At 37.0% G+C, this 24,549-nt stretch overlaps 1 protein-coding gene across 1 annotated transcript; it reads right to left on the bottom strand.

Moving 5' to 3' along the window:
• Window positions 1–11,753: 11,753 nt before the first annotated feature.
• Window positions 11,754–16,557, bottom strand: LOC121726037 (class E basic helix-loop-helix protein 22-like). Its single transcript, XM_042113256.1, has 4 exons — window positions 16,222–16,557; window positions 14,011–14,107; window positions 13,698–13,837; window positions 11,754–13,263 (listed from the first exon to the last, which is right to left on the bottom strand). Exons 1-4 carry the CDS (start codon window positions 16,419–16,421, stop codon window positions 13,119–13,121), a joined length of 582 nt encoding a protein of 193 aa, XP_041969190.1. The 5' UTR covers window positions 16,422–16,557; the 3' UTR covers window positions 11,754–13,118.
• Between the last annotated feature and the right edge of the window lie 7,992 nt (window positions 16,558–24,549).

The raw sequence follows: 24,549 nt of genomic DNA, 5'->3' as shown, positions 1-24,549 counted from the left end.
TTGTGTTAACATACAATCAATAACTTAAAATTAAGTTAACTATTTATCAACTTAATACGTATAAACCATTAATGTTCCACTCTGATTGCGGCAGTATGTAACCTATTTAGGTTTGAACAAAACATACCATTAGTTCAAAATGTGCCTAAGTAAGAGCCAGTCCACACGGCGCGTTGGTCGACGCAGCGTTGCCGTTGCGTTGTTTTATATACAAATGATGGATAACCAAGGTGTTGACGAACACACATGACGGACAGCAGCCCCCGAGACGAAGCGGGAGGGGGTGTTGATTGCTTCGTAATCCATACTAATATTATAAATGCGAAAGTATCTCTGTCTGTCTGTCTGTCTGTCTCGCTTTCACGCCAAAACTACTGAACCGATTGCAATGAAATTTTGTACACAGTTATTCTAGAGTCTGAGAAAGGACATAAGCTACATTTTGATGTGGGAAAATATCTTATTTCCATGAAAATATCGATGAAAATTAATTCGCATTGCGCGTGGCCAGCGCTCATCCCGGGGGTCCTGGGTTCGAGTCCCGCAGGCGGAACAAAAAGTTTTCAATGTTCCTGGGTCTTGGATCTGTATTAAAATAATATTTCAAAAATCTTAAATATATTTTATGTATAATATTATAAAAAATCCAGAAATATATCGATGCAATGAACATTTTAGTTCTAATACGATTCAACAGATGGCGTATTTTTTACTTCATTGTAACATAGAACTAATCATACTTATTAGTTATTAATTATTATGTTTTTGTTTATAGTTTTTAATACGTTAGAATATTATTATGTTTAATAATATTATCACTTGGTATAATAATAATCAATCTATCATATCTTATAGAACTCCTACTGCATTTCTAATATATGTGACAAGTTGACAACAGAAGGCGCTCTAAAATAAAGGAATTCAAGTGTACCGTGTTGGCCTATATTCCATCCAGAAAATATATCAATGCAATCAACATTTCAATTCTAATATATGAAAACAGATGGCGTTTTATTTTTTACTTAAATATATTTTATGTATAATATTATAAAAAATCCAGAAATATATCGATGCAATGAACATTTTAGTTCCAATACGATTCAACAGATGGCGTTTTATTTTTTAAGTTCATTGTAACATAGAACTAATCATACTTATTAGTTACTAGCTGTTGCCCGCGACTTCGTCCGCGTGGACTTTAGTTTATAGCGCGCGGTGTCAACAAAATTTGTGTCAAGTTTAAAAACTTTTTAAAAACCCTGGTAATTGGTACCCCTCTTAGGGCCGCGCTAAACCGGAATGGCAGCGCTGAAAGTGCTCGCCTCGCCGCTGCCATTACGGTGTAGCGCGGCCCGTAATTAATCAAAATACCCAAAAACAGCTGTGCAGTGTGCACATAATCTATACTAATATTATAAATGCGAAAGTACCTCTGTCTGTCTGTCTGTCTGTCTGTCAGTCTCGCTTTCACGCCAAACGCCAAAACTACCGAACCGATTGTAATGAAATTTTGTATACAGATAGTCTAAAGCCTGAGAAAGGACATAGGCTACTTTTTTACTGGAAAAAAGGGTTGTCAGGGGGTGAAAATGCGTAAATTTGTTCAAATTAAGTTAGTTCCAAAAATTCATAATAGATGGCGCCGTGCATCTTCTATATCGCGCTGACGCTTGCTCAAAAGTCTTTCTATAAGAGGTGGTATCATCTTACATTTATGTTTCGATTTTTTTCGATTGTTATATCTATTCTACGGTATTAAATAACTCAGTACTTTATCTGTGCAGTGAGGTAACCTTAAATCTATCAATGATAAATAGTTTATGGGTAAAGTTGTGTAATTGGGGGGCTAAATAAGCTTTAAAATTTGGCATAAAATATAAAGTCTCTAAATAGTATAAAACAAAGTCGCTTTCCGCTGTCTGTATGTGTGTATGTATGCTTAGATCTTTAAAACTACTCAACGGATTTTGATGCGGTTTTTTTTAATAGATTGAGTGTTTCAAGAGGAAGGTTTATATGTATAACATATGCATAATATGGTAGAGAAACACTGATAATTTTAGAGGTTTCTAATGTTATGTCGTAAATAAATTCATTTTTTTGCGTTTATGTTGCAAACGCTGGCTAAACCCTACGAGATAGATCAAAATAATGTACTACAGTATTGTACACCTTAATTAGGTAAACAAAAAAGTCCGCGATGGTATATGTCTATTTCTTAGGGATAACTCACAATAGCCATTTTTGTTCTTTACTTTTTACGAAAAATAATGGCTTATTTACGAAGCGATTTTAACAATTTACAACATTAACCCTTATCCAAATAAACATGTTTGGAAGCTAAGACATTAAATGTAGATTATAATTGTCTTTTACACTATACAATTTCGATCAATACTTTAGAAGTTTTCAAACGTATAAACTTACGCGGAATCAAAAAATATGTCGCGCGGCGGCGGCCGAGGGACATAGCGGTTACGGCAGAACCGGCCGGGGGCTCTCATAAGCTTCGGGCTTATGTTATTGTAGTAGATAGTGTATTTCGTCATTGTGTGGTTGTGCAGACGGTAACGCAGAGGAGCAACCACAGCGCTTTCTTTCAGATATTCATTGTTTCTGGTTCTTTGGTTTCTGAATTGTCGATAAAAATATATTTGACTTGCGTTAGAAAAACGGACTTTTGTTTTTGCTTTGCGATTGGGTTATTTGTTGCTTAGGTCGTAGTACAGTGAATGCCAAAAGAGCACGTTCAGCAAGAGATGAAGAATCGTCAACGGAACGTGAGACTCGCCTCAGCCAGAATAGTGATAGAAATCGGATACAGAGAGAAAGAGAATCGTCTGTAGAGCGTGAGGCTCGCCTCAGTCGGAAAAATGATAGAATTCGGATACAGAGAGAAAGAGAATCGTCTGTAGAGCGTGAGGCTCGCCTCAGTCGGAAAAATGATAGAATTCGGATACAGAGAGAAAGAGAATCATCTGTAGAGCGTGAGGCTCGCCTCAGCCAGAATAGGGATAGGCATCGAATACAGAGAGCAAGAAAATCATCCGCACAGACACATAGCAACACCGAACAAAACGAACAACCAAACAGCCACAGACCCGAGAGAGTAACTAATTCATGGGTAAATAAAGAAAATTCTGCCAATTTTTGCGAAACTTTTATCGTTTACGCAGCACAATAGGAAAAATCACCCGATTTTGAAACATTCTTCATTGGTGCTCCGCTTCTATTGGTCTTAGCGTGATAATATATTATAGGCTACATCCTACTAATATTATAAAGGCGAAAGTTTGTTTGGATGTATGGATGTGTGGATGTATGGATGTTTGTTACTCTTTCACGCAAAAACTATTGAACGGATTTTAATGAAACTTTACAATAATATGGCTTATACATCAGAATAACACATAGGCTACAATTTTAACCGACTTTCAAAATGGGGGAGGTGTTATGTTCGTTTTCTTATATTCAACGATTACTCCGCCGTATGTTACCCGATTTTTATATTCACAAAAGTGGTGATCTGATGAAGGATCCATAAGTAATCGAGGGAACTCCTCAAAACTTATAGGGAAACGTGTGGTGACTTCGGTTACGTGAGAAGTATTCTAAGCATATGCTACCAACAAGTAAGATTTTGCACCGAGATATACCTGGTATACCGTGGTTCGGAAGGTGCTGAGAGAACTCTTGATTCTTTATAGATACAAGTTTGGGAGTTTCGGCGTTGTTTTAAGAACAGGAACCATATGCTACTATGCAAATTACATTCATCATCATCATCATCATCATCATCATCATCACTACCATATTATACCATTTCATAGTCTTTTAGATCGAGACTCGAGTTTGTCAAGCGATAATTAAAAAAAATCTTTATTTTATGTCTAAAAATAGTTTGACGACCTCTGTGGCTCAGTGGTGAGCGCGTTGGTAGCTCAAGCCGGAGGTTGCGGGTTCAAATCCCGCCGACGGAACAAAAAGTTTTCAAAGTTCCTGGGTCATGGATGTGTATTAAATATGTGTATCATATAATAAAAATCTTAAATATATGTATAGTATAAAAGTATTAAATATATTTCCGTTGTCTGGTACCTGTAACACAAGTCCATCAGGTACTTACTAATATAACAACATTGAAGAGTATGTTTGCTTGAACGCGTCAATCTCAGGAACTACAGGTCCGATTTAAAAACTTATCTCAGTGTTAGATTGATCATTTATCGAGTAAGACTATAGGCTATATTATATAATATATTATCACGCTAAGACTAATACGACCGAAGAAACTCAGGAAAATGCGGGAAAAACGGGGAAAATATTTTTTTATGGGAAAATGTACGGTTTCTGTAAAATTCCTAATTTACGCGGGCGAAGCCGCGCGGGACATCTAGTTTAATATAAAAAAAGAAATACTTATTGTGTGCACACTGCACAGCTGTATTGATTTAAGGGGTACCAGGGTTTTTTATAAAAGCTTTCGACACCAATTTTGTTGACATCGCGCTTTATAAACTGAAGTCCACGCGGACGAAGTCGCGGGCAACAGCTAGTAAGTAATAACGCTGAGATGGCGCAGCGCCCGTGTGGCCGGCTATGCGTCAAAATATTTGCGTTGCGACGACGTAACGCAACGCAACGCGCAGTGTGGACTGGATCTTACGTAGCCATATTTTGAGCTAATATATTTATTATGACAAATTTCACTTGTCAATGGTATCTTTTGTTCAAGCCTAAATAGGTTACGACCGTTTACATACTGTCGCTCTCAGAGTGGAACATTAATTATTACTTAAATGTAATTAATTTAAAATGTTGACATAAATCTCATACACTATCTGTCAAAATTTTCATTAAGTTGAAGGTTAAACATAATTAAATGTCTCTGAGTAGAGTACGGCGGATAATTATCTTACATTCAGTTTTGGATTTTTTTCGATTGTTAAGTATGTATTTTTTACGTTATTTAATAAATCAGTACTTTATCTATGCAGTGACGTAACCCTGAAGATTAAACCTATCAATGATAAATAGTTTATAGGTAAAGTTGTGTAATTGGGGGGCTAAATAAGCTTAAATATTTGGCATAAAGTATAAAGTTTAATTTAAAAAATTTAAGGGGTACCAGGGTTTTTAGGGTTCCGTAGCCAAATGGCAAAAAACGGAACCCTTATAGATTCGTCATGTCTGTCTGTCCGTCCGTATTTTATAGAAGCTTTTGACACCAATTTTGTTGACATCGCGCGCTATAAACTGAAGTCCATGCGCACGAAGTCGCGGGCAACAGCTAGTAGTTCAAATAAAATAACACTTTATGACCTAGGTCCTAGGTTATAGGTTTTATTTTGCTCTACGCCATTGCCCATTACAAGGCAGCGGCGGCATGGGTCGCTTCGCCAATGTCGGTAGTAAATGAAACCTATAGCGTAACTAAACCTATAGCGTAGGTCGGTCGTGGTCGTTTTCCGCCTTGATCGGAACGTTACCTGAACACTGAACAGATGTTGATAGCTAGCCAGGCAGCAAAAGAAAAACAATCCCTTTTGTATTATGCACCTGTATTATGCACCATTTGTCATTATTAATCAAATAATCAACCATTAATATCGGTTTTTTTTCTGATAACATTAGATAATTTGTTGCCACATTTTTAGCTGATGTCTTTTAGGAGCTACTAAATTCCTCAGCTGAATATAATGCAGTATCCCGCTCACTACTAAAAGGACCGAAAATTATCTAATAATGGTCCAAAATATGCAAACGATATAGTTATCCATATTATACAAGATTTTGCTCTTGTCTGTTACGCTAGAAAGTAGCTTGACAGACAAGAACAAAAAATAAGGAGTAGAAGTACTAGTCAGCTCACCCGAAGTGCTCGCTCGCTGTACGCTTCAGCCAGTTCAGCAAACTTCCTATCCAATGATGTCGAAAATAATAAATCAGGTCACCTTAAAAAACTGACCGTCTATATTTAGCCTATTGTCGTGTTTGCGTCATTTCCAAATTAGTGTTATGTGGGGTATGGACTATGGAGATTTTTTCGTGTGATATCGTCGGTCATTACACGTAAGTTGCCGTACAATACATAGCTCTTCAAATAAATTGGCACTCGTCGCTAGACATAATATAGGGCGAGGTGGTGACTATACGTACCGAGCGGCATGTATACGATAATCAATAGATATTTTCAGGAGGCTTTCGCGGAGGGCGAACGCGACGCTTGCATAGGGCTTTCTCGCTCCCGCCTGTAATTTGCCTAGACCAAGCGAAATTCGAAGATAAAACATTTTAATACATTTTCACCACTGTTTAAAATACTGTTTAAAGTGTTCTATCTTCTTTATTGGTGAATCACACTTTATACCTATCATAGATTCATATTAATCTTCTATTTTGTGTTAATTGCAAGTAAATTTAATTTATCTACCGCATTTACTTAATTAAACATTCTATACGCAATTAATTAAAATTTGTATAATGGTTATTTATTAATGTTGGTAAATAATGGTTAAATGATAAATTTTAACAATATTTGGTATAGGTCTACCAGAATTTCATGGCAAATTTGGATGGGAGATTTTCAAAAAATATCCTTAATCATTGGATATTTTATACATTTGCACGTATCACACACAGAATCAGCCGCTATAAGGAAATAAAAAGGATTAAACGTTTTGCTCCAATTTCCCCAGTATTGGTAGCGTCAAATAAAAACGGAAAAAATAATTTTCCATTTTTTGCCATCAGAATATTCTGGTAGACCTATACCAAATATTGTTAACATTTGTCATTTAACCATTATTTAATATGTGTTAGTAGGTAGGTACTATAATTAACAGCTAGGCAGTAAACATAATAAAAATAAATATTCCATATCAATAGCAATAAATAGAAGCCCTTCTTTTATTTTCTTTTTTTTTTTAAAACGTCAGAAAATCAAACAAATGACTATTTTGTTCTATCTTGTACTTTGGGGTGTACCCTTTAGCTACCAGTGCTATGTAGTATGTACTGTGTAGGTCTGTGCTATATGTATATAGGGACGTTGTGTCGTGTCTAAATACTAGTTATATAGCCCGGGTTGCATCGAATTTGAATCACCGTTCACATGGCAACGAGGAAAAACAAACTTTACGTAATACGATAGTAATTAGGGTATGCGTAGGAATTTTCATAGGGTTTTTTAACAACAAACGTAGGTGCAGCCTGCCTGCAGTGGGGGTGGGGGGGGGCAGACAGAGGTGGATTAAATTTCATACCACCCTAGGCTACCCAGCCTCGAGGTCGCCCCTATTCATCATCGTTAGGTTCCCTATTTCTTCCTGGTTTATATAATTAAAATCATTTGTATTATATACCTGCAAAATATTTTAAAGTTGATGGTCTTATTATTTAGAGTTTTTGGTGTGTGTTAAAAGTCACATTTAGTGAGTGTAATCTAATATAAATAAAAATAAGTCGGGTTTTCCTTCCGAACGCTATAACTCCAGAACACACGAACCGATTTCCATGGATTTGCATTCGTTGTACAGTGGAAAGGTCTCGAGCTCCGTGAGGTCTATAGAAAAAAAAAAACAGAAAAAACTTCAAGAGAAAAGCAGGAAAACAGGGAAAATCATTTTATGGCAAAACAATCTTTGCCGGGACAGCTAGTTTTATATATACAACGTGTTTATTCATACTAATATTATAAAAGCGAAAGTGTGTCTGTCTGTCTGTTATCTCTGCACACCCAAACGGCTGAACCTATTTTGCTAAAGGTATGAAGATACTTCGAGTCCCGGGAAAGAATATAGGATACTTTTTAACCAATTTCCAAAAAAGAGAAGGTTATAACTATGTTCGTCTGTTTATATCTTTTTCGAAAATGTACGGTTCCCGTGCGATAAACGAACTTTGGTGCAACGGAGTTGCGGTCGTCTATCTAAGTTTAAGACTAGAAAATTAGAAGTGATGTCATGTAATATACAACATGTATAAATTCCTTAGGGCCTCGTTGTCAATATTTTAAGTTGGCAATTAAATGCAATTTTGTCTTGCTTGCCTTGACCGCGACTAAGCGCAGAAATGTGAACTCTAGAAGTCTTGAAAGTTAACTCGGATTATTTTCTAACTTCTATGAAATTCCTATCTACTCAACACAGTATAACACGTCCCTTATCACGATTTTTTATAATAAAATGTATAATTATAATAAACGCGCGCAAGTGAATACTGAATAAATTAACCCCTGTGGAAATACCTCTGAGATCGAGAATAGGTTATAGTTATACTCAAAACTATGTATGATAATAAAATTGCAGTTTTGGTAAGTTAAAAATTATAAATGGCACGTTTAATAACTAATTTAGCATTGCACCAAAATCACCATATGTTTCCATATAAATTTCGAGGAGTTCCCTCGATTACTCCTGGTTCCCATCATCAGGTCACCACCTTTGTGAAAATGGGACCAAATTGGAGTGAAACCTAATACAACAAAACAAAAATTTCGAAAATCGGTTCACAAACGGCGGAGTAATCGTTGAACATACAAAAATAAAAAAAAATCCACAGCCGAACATAATATAACCTTCTCGTTTTTTGGAAGTCGGTTAATAACGTTCGTTCTAATTTCCACTCGTACAATAGCTATAAGTAATAAGTTATTAGTTCTATTTCCGAAGCAAAGGGTATTTTATGGCGATGCCATTATACCACGACCTTGGTGGTGTTAAAGTATCAAAGTCACGAAATGTCAGTCAGTTCGTTGAGTAAACCATTGTGAATCAACCTGAATATTTGATGTATACTTAGGGACTGTTTCACCACCTCCTGATAAGGTGCCGGATAGGCTTATTTGACAGATTTTCCATACTCTATCTGTCAAGTTAAGTGGTGGATAGCCTTATCAGGAAGTGGTGAAACAGGCCCTTAACCTAATAATTCTCAATATCACAATTTGATCAATGTCTATCAAACACTAACTTTCTAGTTCCTAGTACGAGTAAAATTTAGAAAACTCACTACTCATATTATAGGTAGTCCGTTGTAGTTCTGTCGAAAGCAAATATTTTTAGCAGTACTGTTGTTACGGATCCCTAGGAGGACCGCCGACGCAACACCTGACCACCGTCACGCGGCAGCAGCACGAGGCACGGGATCGGCATTCCTCATTTCACGTTTTGTGCAATAGCTATTTGTCGTTACTCATTGCTCAATCGTTAAATTTTTAATTTTAAGAGGGCAATTGACCCACCACACATTCCCACTTTTACCTTACGATGTCGTAGGATGATTTGATAAATCGAATTTTCGCGAAAATTCTAGGGATTTCGCGAAAACACGGATTTATCAAATCATCCTACGACATATACATACATATAAATAAAATTGGAGTGTCTGTTTGTAATATTGAAAGAACCATTTTTTAATACATGCATATGAATGTATATATGTATATATGCTACAGACACCAAAACAACATTTTTTACAATTTTTTTCTGTATGTCTGTCTGTCTGTCTGTTTGTTCCGGATAATCTCTGAAATGGCTGGAGCGATTTTGACGGGACTTTTTTTGGCAGATAGCTGATGTAGTAAGGAGTAACTTAGGCTACTTTTTAACCGACTTCCGAAAAAAAGAGGGATATATTTTACTTTTTTTGTATTTTTTCTCGGACAACTAAGGCATTTGTGGACCGATTTTCAAAATTCTTTTGTATGAGATGTAGCCCGATTTTGGTAACATGATCACAAAAGTGGTGATCTGATGATGAGATCCATGAGAAATCGACGGGGCTCCTTGAAATTTATTTAGAAACATAATATTATAGTGATTTTACGTTTTTCTGGAAGATTTCAAGCTTAAACTACCAAAAAATAAGAATTTGCGCCGAATTTGCCCTGGTTCCGAAGGTCCTGTACAGAACTCTTGAATCCCTATAGATACATGTTCGGGAATTTCGGCGTTGTTTCAGCAACTAAAAGCATAATTTCTCTCTTTTTCATTATCTTTGTTATTACATTTTGTTGACGCGGACGAAGTCGCGGGCAACAGCTAGTTATATTATAATTTTTAACGTTTTGAATGAGAGACCTCCTTTTCAATCGTTGAATAGTTAAGTCTCATTAGTTGTAATTTAATTGTAAGATCTATTCAATTGTGTTAGTAACGCTAAAACTTGAAAACTGCTGAACGGATTGGGCTAATTTTAGTCTTAAAATCTTCGTAGAAGTCCAGGGAAGGTTATAAAGTGACACAAAGTTCACCGGGACAGCTAGTTTATTTATAAATATAAGATTTTTAAAGTCTTATGGCTGCAAAATCTAATTGTGTTAAAAATAAAAAAAGTGTTAACAACAATTTTTCAACTACGAGTAATACCTACTTAAAGTTCCTGTAAATCACAATTTTTGTAAAAATCTTTAGAGAGGCCATCTTTGAGAATCTCTTCGAGCTAATGGCTAAACATTAAGAATCACCTAGGTCAGCGCTTCCGAAACTATTCGGTACGGAACCCTTTTAAGAAGCCACATTTTCAACGGACCCCCGAAAAAAATTGTCTTTGAATGAATTCTCTCCATGCTGGTGTCTAATGATATTTCTAAAAACAATTCATGCATCGCCCGCGGAGCTACTATAAGGCCTTTGGCTTTGGGGCTCCCCCAGAGCACGCTCTCCCGCAGAAGACACTTTGAGAATTGCTGACCTAGGTAACAATCATAGTTTTGATTTAAAATGTGCACCAGAAATAGTGCAATTTTCTTTTTCAATAATGTAAAGATTTTGTAATAATTTACAGTTCTTAGCTCTAACTTATTATGTTAGGTATTATTTTTATAGCCCAAGTACTAAGTTTTTACATTATGACGTCATCCATTGCGTCACATATTATGAAGTAATGATTTTTCTAACAGATACATCTATCGAACAGATGAGAAGTTAGAAAAAGAACGACATGTTGCCTGCCGCCTACTTATGTAGTTCTACAATAACCCGACAGGTAGCGTTTTGAGGATGAACTAAAGTTCCAATGTAGAGCAGTTTGGATACAGTTATGTAAAAGTCTCTATAGTATTTAAGCGTTAAAGTAAATACATTTTTATTTAAACATTAATATTCTTGGAGAGCTGATGTATGATTTCAACAAAACAAAGTAAAATGTCTAATTAATAATAAATATCATTATTATGAGTTTCTAATGTCTCTTAGGTGATAACAGATGGCACTACAAAACTTTTTAAAACTTCCTGTTAAACTTTTGAAAATTATTCTTATTATTAAAAGACCAAATTTCAAGCCATGAGTAGTTCAATTTAAAAATATATAAGGCGAAGAAGTATACTCCACTCGGGTCGTTGACTCCCTGTCAAAAACTTGTCATTTTCCATATAAACCGCGATTGACAATGAAGTGTCAAATATTGTCAATCGTGGTTTTATATGGAAAATGACAAGTTTTTGACAGGGAGTCTATGACCGCTAGCGACAAGTTAGCCCGAGTGGAGTATAAACTATAATATGGACTCTATCTCACACTCCACAAAGTCAAGACTCATTGTACCATCGAGGAGGTTGATTCCTATACAATTGACAGACCAACGTTATTTGGTCGAATATGTCAATTCAATGTTAATTGTGATCTGTCAGCTGGGTTTGACGTAACGCGACCAAACTACTTAGGTCCCCGATTTGCATAGGAATCAACTTCTCTGATAGTATTTTGTATTCTTTTAAAAATAAAAGTCTGTCTCGTGTAAATTTTTATTTAAATTCACATAGATAGTAGATACCTCTATATAATATTTTCATTATTGCTACAAACAATCACATTACTTTGGCTTACACTTTTACTAATTCTTATCTTACCAATAATGGCGTAATTTCAGTAGGTGTGTCTAAGTAATGAAACTTTTACACAAAGTTTATTTAGTAGAGACGCAATATATCCTTATAATATACGTTATATCGAAACACAACCTATAATACTCGATTTACTTAATTAAATATAAGTACGAATTTAATTTATACTTAAACTCTACATTAATTTGGCACATACATTCACAGTTTGCCTTCTTAAGAAAGAAGGTTAGGATAATTCTAAATTACAACTACCACAGTCTAAATAATGAGATATTTACCAAACAAAAAGATTTCTTAAAAACTTAGAAAATACGTATGTATTCACTCAAATGACTCTCTGACTCACGAGTCGGGACTCTACATTTTCATCCAACCAATGGATTCCGCTACTTCAGCTTAATATTATCTTCTTGAAATAGTTTCATTACAAAATCACAATTAATAAGACATATTATTTCATAACAGAATCGAATCTTTCCAGTAAATATTTAAATAAACATAAATAAATCATTTTCTATAATAATATCAAATCTCATTACGAAATACCATGATACTAAGTACCTATTTACATAAATCATAATTATAATATTGTTATGTCGTAAGTTACGACTCGTAACACATAATTTTATGTTGTAGACACTACAATAATATTATGTAGACGGGCAGGGTTTACAACTAAACTTATCTAACTTATAGTTGATTGCAAATAAATCTTTTCTTAAACATATATTTATATTCGTGTAAATTGAAGGTTTACTAACATAGCATGAAAATTGAGCAATCATAATAATTTTCAACTTATTTGTTATTTAGTAGAAATTGAAGCTTACATGACATTGGTTTGTTACCTAAGTCATATTGAATATTAAATAACTACTAATGTTCATAAGAAGCTAATTTAGCATTCACCACAAATACTCTGGCAGTCTTAAGGAGCTGAGTCTACTTTTCTTTTTTCCTTCTTTACACAAGTGTATGTACTACATACTTGTGAAATAAAATTTTAATGTTGGCAAAAGTGACCAAACCAGATCTTATTTAATGCTAAGACATATTCGACATTAAAACATACGCTAATTTTAATAATTCAATTAATTTTTAAACGACACTTGTATTTCTAATGACGGAATAGAACCACCTAAGTTACATTTCGATCCTAAAATTCCTTACACGTTAGCCTTCAAAATTCTTATTGCGAACTTATTACTTAGGTAGTAAATATATTTTCCATAGTTCTAGGACCTCAGGGCTCGGTTTTGATGGGCGGTTCTCAGGAGGGTGGGTCGGGGGGTGGCGGCGGGCCGGTGGCGGGGGGCTGCAGCAGCTTGGCCGCCGCGGGGAAGCTCGTCAGGTCGAACCCTGGCGGAGGAACTATGCCGGCTGCTGTGGCGGTGCCCTGGAGGTACGCGACCAACCTGAAAATTTAAGCAATTGGAGTTAAAGGACTTTCAAGTTTGATGAGAGAATATAAAATGTAGAGAGAAAACAATGATCCATATTATAATATTATGGATCATTGATTTGTTTAATCATTATGCAACAAATTGAACGACTGGACCGAGAATATTCATTCTAAAGAATTTTTTAGACCACATTAACATTAATCCATCATGGACAACCGTGTTGTCCATGATGGACCAACTAATACAAGCGATTATGAACGTGTAGACTGTAGACCAAGTATAGAGGGGCTTTGTCTATGATTGCTCATTGATTGCACGTCGATTGTGCATACAGGCAGTTTTGCGATCGTGGTTGTCCATTAAGGCTCAACATGGAGCATTTAAGTATATTTGTTCGTTTTCATGTTTGCTAGACAAATAGTAATATTATCAAACTTAGATATTACCTCCTCAGTTCTTCCAGAGCGCTGGCCTGCATGAGGATGTAGTTCTTGGCCAGCAGCAGCGTTGCTATCTTGGACAGCTTGCGGACGGAGGGCGAGTGCGCGTACGGTATTACCCCTCGCAGTTCGTCGAGGGCGTCGTTCTGTAATTTTACAGTGGAGAAGTTAGTTTATTGCTCTATCTGAAAGAAAATCATGATGTCAAATATTTAAAAATGTTTTATATAAGTTTTTTGATAAAAATGGCGCTCTCTCGGATAATTACTTAATAACTAGACGTTAAATAATAATATTTTAAAATAAAGAATGGTCTTACCAAGTCGTGCATTCTTCTCCTCTCCCTGGCGTTTATGTTTAGTCTAACATTTTTGCCCTGGCGCATCTTCTGTTTGGATTTGCCATCTCCATGTGACCTGGAAAATAAACACACCACGTTAGTGAGAAAGTCTTCGTTTATCAGTTGTTCATTAACATTATTATTTGTTCGGTCGTAGTGCAATTGTCTTTCTTCAACCGCTTAGTTAATTTAAAGTAAACAAATAAATTAGTTGTCGCTTGTCTGTCTATTTTAAAATTTAATGTGTGTCAATAAAGTCATGACTGATGACTCTCAGCAAACTAAACGCGAATATAATGCAAAACTAATATCTAATGCTAAGTACTGACATACGGTTTTGCTCGATAGTTTTACTCCAAATCGAGCAATAACCACCGTGTGGACCGCAAAAGTGACAGCCCGAAGGCTCGCTTCGAGCCGGCTCCGATGGAATTAAATATGTCAAATATGTCATTTCCTTCGATTCGGAGTAAAACTATCGAGCAAAACCGTATGTGAGTACTTAGCATAACAATAGTAAACAGTATAATATAAGTATTAAGTCATATCACATAGTATTAGCTAATAACGGAAGGATTCGATAATAATGGGTCCCTCTGCCCTCATCCCGGCGTTCCCATTGTTTCCCGGTGCCCGCGGGCTGCGGACTCGTCAGGCGGAACAAGTGCCGTTTGTTCTATTCAGAACGGTCCTGAGTCCTGACTAATGTGTTTCACGAATGTTCCACTGAAAATTGTATCAGGGGATGAATAATGATCGGCCTGTATATCTAGGTACCTATACAGGGTGTAACACTTATAAAGAGTTCACTGTGAAAATTATAGAGCTGAAAGACCATTTTTTTCACTTTTGTATGGGCAAGTGCCCGAGCGTCACGAGTTTCCTCATACATAAGTGAAAAAAAATGTTGGTCTTTCAGCGCTGCTACTTTCACAGTGAACTCTCTGTAAGGAACACATACACACCCCAAAGTATTATCATTTATTTTTGTTACGCCTTGTATAGTTCTCGCATTTTATCTTTTAAGTCCATAATCACATTAGTGGATGGAGAGCACTCAGAAATACTTTTTGAATAAGTACAAAGTTTATCTATTCACACTGTGATATAAAGTCCATACATTTTCTGTCAAAGTCCATAGCTCCACTAGTACTAGTACTAGGGGACTGAATATTACATTAGTAAAAACTCAGTGTAATGTAGGTAATAGTACAATTAATTACACTAAACCACTAAAGAGCGTAACTAAAGAGCGTAATGATTTATTCAGAATACGTACAAAGTTAGAAGATTTCTACTCCAAAATACAAGAAAAGATTTTGCTCTACTCTTGTCAACTCTGCAATACGATTGTTTAATCATATTATCGTTATATCAAGTGCTACTGCAGGGGTGTCCTTTGTATAGTTTGTAACGAGCGGTTAATACTGTGGGGTTGTGATTGTGTACTTGATACCTTACACCGGCCGCTGAACAGATGGCGTTACATCTGAACATGTTGGGTTATTATTGGATGTCATATGTCATTTGTTTTGGTTCTAAAGTAGTATAGGTGACGTTGCCGCTCGACCAGGGATGAAAAACGTTTAAAATCGCCGTAAAATTGGGCTCCCAACATTTGAGACTTCACGTCCAATTAATGTAGTTATAGTAGAGTCTGGTAAAGTCAAATTTTTAAAGTGGTCGGAAAGGAACTTTGGCGATGTTGTACCTTAGATGTAAAATTAAAGCACCAGCAAAAAATGATATTCATTGAAACATAACAATTTAAACCAAAGCATAGTAGGTTGGTTCCCTAAGGTATCTAGTATACCTGATGAAAGGGTGCAAGACGCAAGGTAGTCGGTAGGTTGAAGGCAATTTTCATGCCTTGAACCTATAATAATGGTTATAAGACGTAATCATTGAAACACATTTTCATTTATGAAATTATGAAGATTAAAACACATAAGAAAGTTCAGTCCCACTAGAAGGCGACAGGCGTTCAAGTAACCTGCGCATTACGAAGCTACTAATTAGCAGACGTAAACAAACGTATGTTCAGAGAAGTTGATCCCTAGGTAGATGGCAGACCTACATAAGTTGGTGACGCGTCAAACCTAGTCAGATCACGATTAATATTGAATTGACATATCCCGACCAAATGACGTAGGTCCGTCAACTGCCTAGGAATCAATTCTTCGTTAGTACCTCTGTCCGTAGCTGGTGCCGGGCTCGGGCTGGTTCTCGTCGGTGGGGTAGCAGTGCTGCGGCGGCGGAGGCTGGCCGCCCTGCATGTAGAAGCCCCCCAGGCCGACCGCCCCCAGCGGCGTCCGGCGCCCCGGCACCGACTGCGGCGGCGAGTGCGCCTCCCCCAGCGGCACCCCGTCCCAGTTCCTCCGCCCGTCCATCCTGACTAACTAACACATAACACTACACTAAATTAAAAAAAATTAGAGCATCGCGGACGTTCGAATCGGTGCGGAGATGACAGCGAGTGAAGCGGCGAGAAGTCGGAGTGGTCCACGATCGATCGCGGGCCGCGGCACGCAGCTGGGCGGGGGGAGGCTGGGGCGCGCACCCCTCGCATCTCGCCCATTGTTCTCGCGACGCGGTGATTTATTTTGGCGCGTGCATCGTCCGGCGTTTCATTCAGTGCAATCCAACTAGTGCACTGATAGTATTGAAAACCTATTAGATATATTAATTTTGTATAATTAATAATTAATGTATGTTTATTATTAATAATAAGTATGTTATTAGCTCTGCGCATTCGTCGTAACTCGAAACTGAAAAATCGTAATCGTATTATTTAAGCTGTTATAGACGAACGTCGGCCAATTACGGAAACTAAGAAATAATTAGTAAAAAAATATGATTATTTTAATGTAACCGACTTTAAGTATTTGTAATATAAATTGTAACCAATAGGTTACAAATTATATTTATGAAATAACAAGTGATACCAAGTTAAAGTTACAGTTATAGTTTAAGTTAGTTGGTGCAACCCAACCTAAGTAATAACTTAGGTTGGGTTGCACCTACTAACTTTAACTATACTAACTTTAACTTTAACCATGCCTCTGGTGCAACCCAACCTTATTATTATTTTATGCATATTATGTATCTTGAAAATTCTATATCAAATATAAATTGTTTTTCATTAAAGCTATTTTTTGCTAACTGTAACAATAATAATTGTAAAAATTTAATACCTATTATATTTTTTTATTCATATCTAAGTCAACTGCAAAAAATATTATTGTAATGAAGAAAAATAAAATCATATCTTGAAAAGTAATCTATTTTGAATACTTCACGCTTTTACCTTTAAATAGCTTTTCATTGAGACAAGAGCAATAAACAAGGAGGCGAGAGATTTATGTATCTCGTACTGTAATGGAAGACTTGAGTGGGTGAAGTGGGTAACTAACAATTTGACCGGAAAAAATGATTTGAAATCAAAAAATGTTGATTCATGTAGGTATAGCTATTAGCTAGATATATTAGCCAGATCCTCTCCCCCCGCGGACTCCGAACGGTTAACATCGTCTGACGTGCGCTCCGGGATTAAAAATTATTTTCGGTGGTTTAAAATCGGTAAATTCGTGCTGAGTGTGTGTAAATAGCTAGGTAACGGTGTAATCTACGTGTACTGTAAGTTTTTTTAACACATTTGCTCGTTTTTTCTTTGATTTAACTCGGTAAGTAAATTCTTTGTTAACTTTTTATTTAGGGAATTGTAGGTAGGTAAAATATTGCATTTGTCGGTACCGCTCGCGCGGCGCCGGCCGGTCTTGCGATCAGCTGACTGTGATTATTAAGCTAAACTTTTGTTACGTCTAAAGTAAATTAATAAGTGTAATTGGTACATTTAAATTTTACATTAACTTACAATGTCGAGCCAAAATAATATGCCGCCTGATAAAGATACAAACCCGTTTAGTAGAAGTGACAAAACTCCTCGTTCTCCGACATACTCGTCCGGTAAACGTTTGTTGTCGGAATTATCCCCTTCCTCCTTGTCACCCGTGGAGAAGCGTCATCAACCCACTAGGGACGAGCCGCAGCTGTCCCCCGTTACGTCATTGTTAGATACAAGCTGCGCATCCGACGATGCTTGCAATTATTACGAGCTTGTCCGCGAAGCCAGCTCATACTTAGCAAAGATTAATGAGTTCGCAAACGATACCGTATCTTGCCGCAATAATTTTTCCAATAAGTCAGAAATTATGAGTATGACACAAAAAATAACTACAATTGTTTCACTCCTCGCTATTAAGACTTCGTCCTCGGAAACCAAGGTAGCCAATATGGAACGCGAATTACTGGCCGCTAAAACTAATCCCGCAATACAACCAGTCTCCGCCGCGCCTTCTGCCTCCTACTCGACTTGCTAAGTCAGTGCCGCCAGTCGAGACGCGAAAACCACTTCCTTGCGTTATTGCCTATCCGACACAAGAAAAATCGGCGGAATTAAAATCGTCATCGGAGACTAAACAAGCTCTGATGAAAGTCATCAACCCGGCCGACGGCTTCCAATTTCACGGCGTCAAAAAAACCGCCAATTCGGGTGTGATCTTGCGACTAACTAGCGAGTCACAAGTCAATAAGTTAAAATCGGTGGAAGCACTTAAATCGGCCGGTCTGCGACTCGAGTCGCCCAAAGGACGTAACCCGCGTATTCTCGTAAAAGATGTACCGCAACATATGACGGACGATAATTTCCTAGCCGCACTTTACAACCAAAATATAAACGGCGAAATTAATATGTCACAAGAACAATTTTTGCGCACAACAAATATAGTGAGGCGCCGTAATTTAAATAAGGATTATAATAATAGGAAATGGATAGGCATTCAATTAGACCCTCTTGTTCGCAAACACCTGATCGATACCAAAGAAAAACTATTTATCGATTGGGCGATGTGTCGCTTCGTGGACGACGTCGAGCTCGTCCGCTGCGGCAACTGCCAACAGTACGGGCACGTCGCTAAATTCTGTCGCGATCCTAATCCGTGCTGTTACCACTGTGCTGAAAAACATAGCTCGTTATAGTGTCCCAACAAAGACAAAGACAATTTTAAGTCGGTCTGTGATAGTTGCCTACGTTATAAAAAACCCTCCGACCACTCCACGGGCTCCCCTGACTGACCTACATATAAGAGTAAAATGGAGCAACTCATTTTAACAACTAGGTATGGATAGTTTAAATATAGGACAGTTAAACCTCCATAATAACAAGCACGCGACGTTAGAATTATAAAAGTTAGTTTCTGATTATAATTTAGACTTAGTACTTGTTCAAGAACAATATCAACTCGCGTCGCTACGGCCGAAAATGATACAAGTTAGTAACCTAGCTCGCGCGGGTATTTACACACCCCAGTCTAGATTTTCAATCACGGCCTTAACTAACCTATCGACAACGCACTGTGCAGTAGCCGAGATATCGTGTCCTCAGTTTAAGCTATACGTAGTTAGCTGCTATTTCCAGTACGCGGACTCCATAGATCCCCATTTACATCAACTTCGTTGCGTACTACAGACTCTCGCGGGTAATAAAATCATTATAGGTGCCGACGTTAATGCATCCTCGCCCTTATGGCATGGCCAGCTAAGGTACACAGATCGCGACCGACGTTGCGCTGTTGAAGACTTTATTGCGGAGTTTAACCTCCAAATTCACAACACCTCGATGCACCACCTACCTATAGTAGCCCAACGGGCGAATCGTCAATTGACGTCACGCTATCTAGCGCGTACGTCCAGATTAGGCATTGGCGTGTCCTCCCCGATGCGTCATGTAGTGATCACCGCTTACTGGTACACGTACGAGTTTTCTCGTGCGGTCCCGAGTGATTCCGTAATAAATTTTAACGACCATAAATATAATGTTAAAAGTGGTGATTGGAAATTATTCCGTTCCCTTATGACCGCTCATGCCAGAGATTTCACTCGCCCGGAACTGAACGCCAATGAGTGCGCCGAAATTATGAGAAACACTTTTATTTACTGTGCCGATGTTGCCTTGGGTCGAAAGCCCCTGAAAAAATATCAAAATTGTAAATGGTGGAACAATAATCTTTCAAACCTTCGGCGAGAGTTTAGAAAAGCTAGACGTAAAATAAATAACCTTCGTAAATCGGGAATCGGTCGTTCCGATGACACTTATATATTAAGTTTAAATAACCTTCGTGTTTCAAGGTCACGATACCGCGCCGCCGTTAAAAAATATAGAGGGTGCTACTCAAACATTTACTACTTGATACGTTCTTAATTTTATAACAGTTTAACTAAGCTTCAACTTGGTCACTGCGTTCACGCTAAAACCCTGACGTGCAGCTGTCCACAGGGTTCCGTACTCTCGCCTAAATTGTGGAACGTAGGCTTCGACGATTTGCTATGCCTCCCCCTACCACCGCTTTGCATACTAGTTGGCTATGCCGATGATGGTTTTCTCATTATTCAGGCTAACTCACGTTCCGAAATTGAAACAAAAGCAAACCATAGTTTAAACTTAATTTCGGACTGGGGCCACCGCAACTGCTTTAATTTTGCCGCGCATAATACCTACTAAATACTCTTGAAGGGATCCCTCTTGTCGACACCCAGCATTAAACTTAACAATGTTAACGTTAAACGCAAGCAGTCGCTCTGTTATCTCGGGTTTTACTTAGAAAATAAACTTTCGTTTTTAGATCATATAATTCAGACCGGTGAGAAAGCTAAACGTAATTTTTATTCATTTACCAAAATTTCCACTTCAACATGGGGTCTCTCATTTAAAACTCTCAAACTAATTTACTCAGCGACATTCCTAGGTACTATATGCTACGAGGCTCCCGTGTGGGCTGACCGAGCAACTATTGGTGCGGCTCGTCGCAAATTATTACAAAGCCAACGTCTTGCTCTCATATTCCTGTGTAAAGCTTACAGAACCACAAGTACCGAAGCTTTACCTGTACTAGCCGGAGTTTTACCCGTAGACCTTGAAATACAGCGTCGTGCGACTATGTACTACCACAATAAAAACATTACTAGTCCGGACTTTTTAAACGCTCGCGATAAACCAAAAATTGCTAGATTGTTTGAACCCTTAGATGATTCAGTACGTTTCCTAATGTCCGAATGGCAAACGCGTTGGGATAACTCCACAAAAGGTCGCCACCTTTATAACTTTTTTCCAGATATACGTCAACGGCTATCCAAACACTGGATGGATATTGATCATTGCGTATCTCAATTCCTGACCGGTCATGGTAATTTTAAAGCGAAACTCTATGGATTTAAATTAGTAGAATCACCCATGTGCGAGTGCTCGACCGAAGGCAACATGTTTGAACAAACCGCCCATCATGTTCTCTGGGAGTGTAACCTCTGGCATAACGAAAGATCTATAATGCTTAATAACATACTTTGTAAATCTGGAGTCCCATATTACGATGATCTCGTAGACAGCGCAAGGAACTTCCGTGCCTTTAAGCGTTTTTGTCATAATTATTACTGGAAACAGTGTAACACAAGAAATTCCAACATTAACTTAGATCTAGCTTAGTAGTCATAATCAACATTAATTATTCCCGTGGTGCTTTCCCTTTAGTTCTTTGACTTTCGGTCATTGCAACTTTGTGCTGTCTCTCACTTTTTATGGGGAGGGAAAACTGTATACTTCCTACTCCTCCTATCTTCTTCTGATTAATTTCGTTGCGGGTCCCAAGACAGCTTTAGCATGTCCCTCGGGCTCCCTGAGATCATATCAAAGGGTTTTCGTGGTTGCATACCGCTGTCGATCCTGGCGACACAGGAGATACAGTGGTGGGAATGTGTGGTGGGCCGTGAAAGCCCGTTTTAAAAATATATTAGCCAGATGATGAATGTAAGTTACAAGGTTTGTTCAAATTATAGGGGAAAATATGAGTAATTGCTCTTATATTGTAAAACTAGTTGACGCCCGCAACTCCGTTGCACCAACATTCGTTTATGGCGCAGGAACCGTACATTTTTCCGGGATAAGTAAAAAGTATCCTATTTCCTTTCCCGGGACTCCAAGTATCTCCATACCTCGAACTGGACTGAACTGGAAGTAAAGATCGCCATTTGTGTCCTTTGGACTCATATGGTGACACTTTAGGATACCATGCTATTTAACATTTTTTGTTTGTATAAGACGTGTCCTCTATCCAAATATACCACTTTTATCGTGCTCGGAAATTTAGAAAAAAACCAAGATAGCGGCGGCCTAGATATGCCACAAAGGTTCGTATCCCAAACAGCCATATCGGTTTAGCGGTTTGGGCGTGAAGAGGTAACAGATAGACAGACAGACACACTTTTGCATTTATAATATTAGTATGGAAGTATGGATGTTAGTTACCTACTTGATTCACTCATGTGTTCAATGGCGGTGTGAGTTATATTTCAATGTAACTGTTTGTATTCAGATCACGCATTAGAAGCGTGTTTGTTTTACTTCGGTACTTTCAACCTTTACCTACTTATGCCTAGTTTCCCAGGTATTTTGGCAGAAGCGTTTCTTTTCGATTGTGCTGGTCTGGTAAAACTGTTCGACACTAATCAAGGCGCTAGAAAATATGTAAATTCCTGATATAAAACCTAAGATAAAAGAGCTCTCCAATTCCCTTACTTAATATGGCATGCTAAATGTAAAGTTATTGAGAATGATTCTCTCTTAAACTTCAATGAGGCCCAAGCAGTATGTTGATAGTAGATAGTAAACCTTCGATAAAAAGCACATTGCATTCCTTTAAGAGATTTCTGCAAAAAGGAATCGTCACTTATAATGTAGGTAAAGGACAATGAGTATGCTTTAGAAATTCGACCTTCGATAAAAAGTACATTGCATTCCTTTAAGAGATTTCTGCAAAATCGTCACTTATAATGTAGGTAAAGGACAATGAGTATGCATTAGACATTCGCAAGTGGGTTAAACGAGATATTCGATGCGATAAATCAATCAGAATCGACCGTTATCTAAATTGATCCCGATCTAAATTGATCGGGGATTTTCCCGAGCCGCTCGAGGAAAACATCACACAAACATTTCACACTTTAAACCTTCATGAATATTGAATGAGCTGTTGAAACACTTTGTTTTTGTTGCTTATAAACTTGCGAATTTTGTTATGTAGCGAGACTAAATTTATCAGTTTTTTTTAATGATAGAGGCAATGTTCGAAGTTAAATTTACGATACCAATATTTTAGGATGACCGCAATACACACGTTTTACGTATTCGTTTTCCTAATCTGGAAAACGAATGACGAAAAAAAAACTTACATTTAGATAGTAATATAGTCTACTAAATAGTAAATAGTAATTTATACAGCATAAGTAAATGTACCGTTAAAGTCAGTCATGTTCTATGCCGAGACGAGGCCGCGCCTACGCCGTAGCTGTGTCGTAGGAGGTGTGCGACGCGCGTAGGCTCTGCCTGTCTCCTGTCTTGCTTGTTTATGATAGGAATACTAATCAGTGTGATATTTATTACCAGTTAACAGTGATGGATATAAAATAAAAATAAAAAAACAAATTATACGTTACTTCAACATTTAATAAAGAGATATTTACAACTTAATCCAATCAGTTCAGATTTTTCTCCAACTTACAACAACTAGTTTCAACGACAGGGATCCTCACTTTTGCTGATTATACAACATATAATTTACTTTTCAATATAACACTTTTAATATTCGATTAGAATAAACTTTTGTAATTTTTAATTAGGTACCATTATGTAAATAACATTTCTAACAATAAACGTAACATTTAAGAGCTTTGCTTCTATATTTTTGGTATCCTTGAGATTGTCCCTTTTCATGTCTTTTCACAGCCTAAACCCTAATGACTAGACAATGACTAATATTTTACGATAAAATAAGAGATTACAACTTAATAATACATCATTGGTCATTATAATTTATAGATATTATGTTTTAAAAATTGGTTTGTTGTACAATCGATAAATTAGAATACTAGAAAACATATTAAAGAGAACGTTGCAGAACTCTATAAAGTGAAGAACATAATTCTTCGAAGAACAGTTTACACAGCTATAATTGTATAACATATTATTTTATTAGTTGATTGTATAACGAATTTTACTACATTTGAAATTAGTCGATTTGTATTACCGTTTAATGTAGACTGTGATAAAGTTAATCAGCAAGAAGTAGTATTTTACACAAATCACAAATATTATAATTTTTACCGAATTTTAAATATTTTTGGCATCGTAAATTAAAATTTTATAACATAATTCTAAGCTTATATTACGATAATACTGTGTAAAAGTAGAAAAGTTGAAAGATGTGCGTACATTATAATGTATTATGAAAAAGTTTTCTACATGTTGAGATACTATGTTATGCTAGTGGCATTAAAAGATTTTAAAATTTTGTAGTACAAAATCCTTTAAGGATTAGTATAATTTTAATACTTCTAGTTTTTGTTTATTACCTAAGTAAGTATATAAATTTATAAACTTTAGGCACATACATATACGCAGAAAGCTGCCTT

Source organism: Aricia agestis, chromosome 1 (genome assembly GCF_905147365.1).
Source record: "Aricia agestis chromosome 1, ilAriAges1.1, whole genome shotgun sequence".
Lineage (NCBI taxonomy): Eukaryota > Metazoa > Arthropoda > Insecta > Lepidoptera > Lycaenidae > Aricia > Aricia agestis.
Note: the sequence above shows the minus strand (reverse complement) of the source record. Positions and strands in the feature narration are given on the sequence as shown.

Coding starts and splice junctions, on each gene's coding strand:
- LOC121726037 (XM_042113256.1), bottom strand. CDS start 16,421: ATGGACGGGCGGAGGAACTGGGACGGGGTGCCGCTGGGGGAGGCGCAC. Junction 13,838..14,010: donor GGAGAAGAATGCACGACTTG/GTAAGACCATTC, acceptor GTAAAATTACAG/AACGACGCCCTCGACGAACT. Junction 13,264..13,697: donor GCTCTGGAAGAACTGAGGAG/GTAATATCTAAG, acceptor TTAAATTTTCAG/GTTGGTCGCGTACCTCCAGG.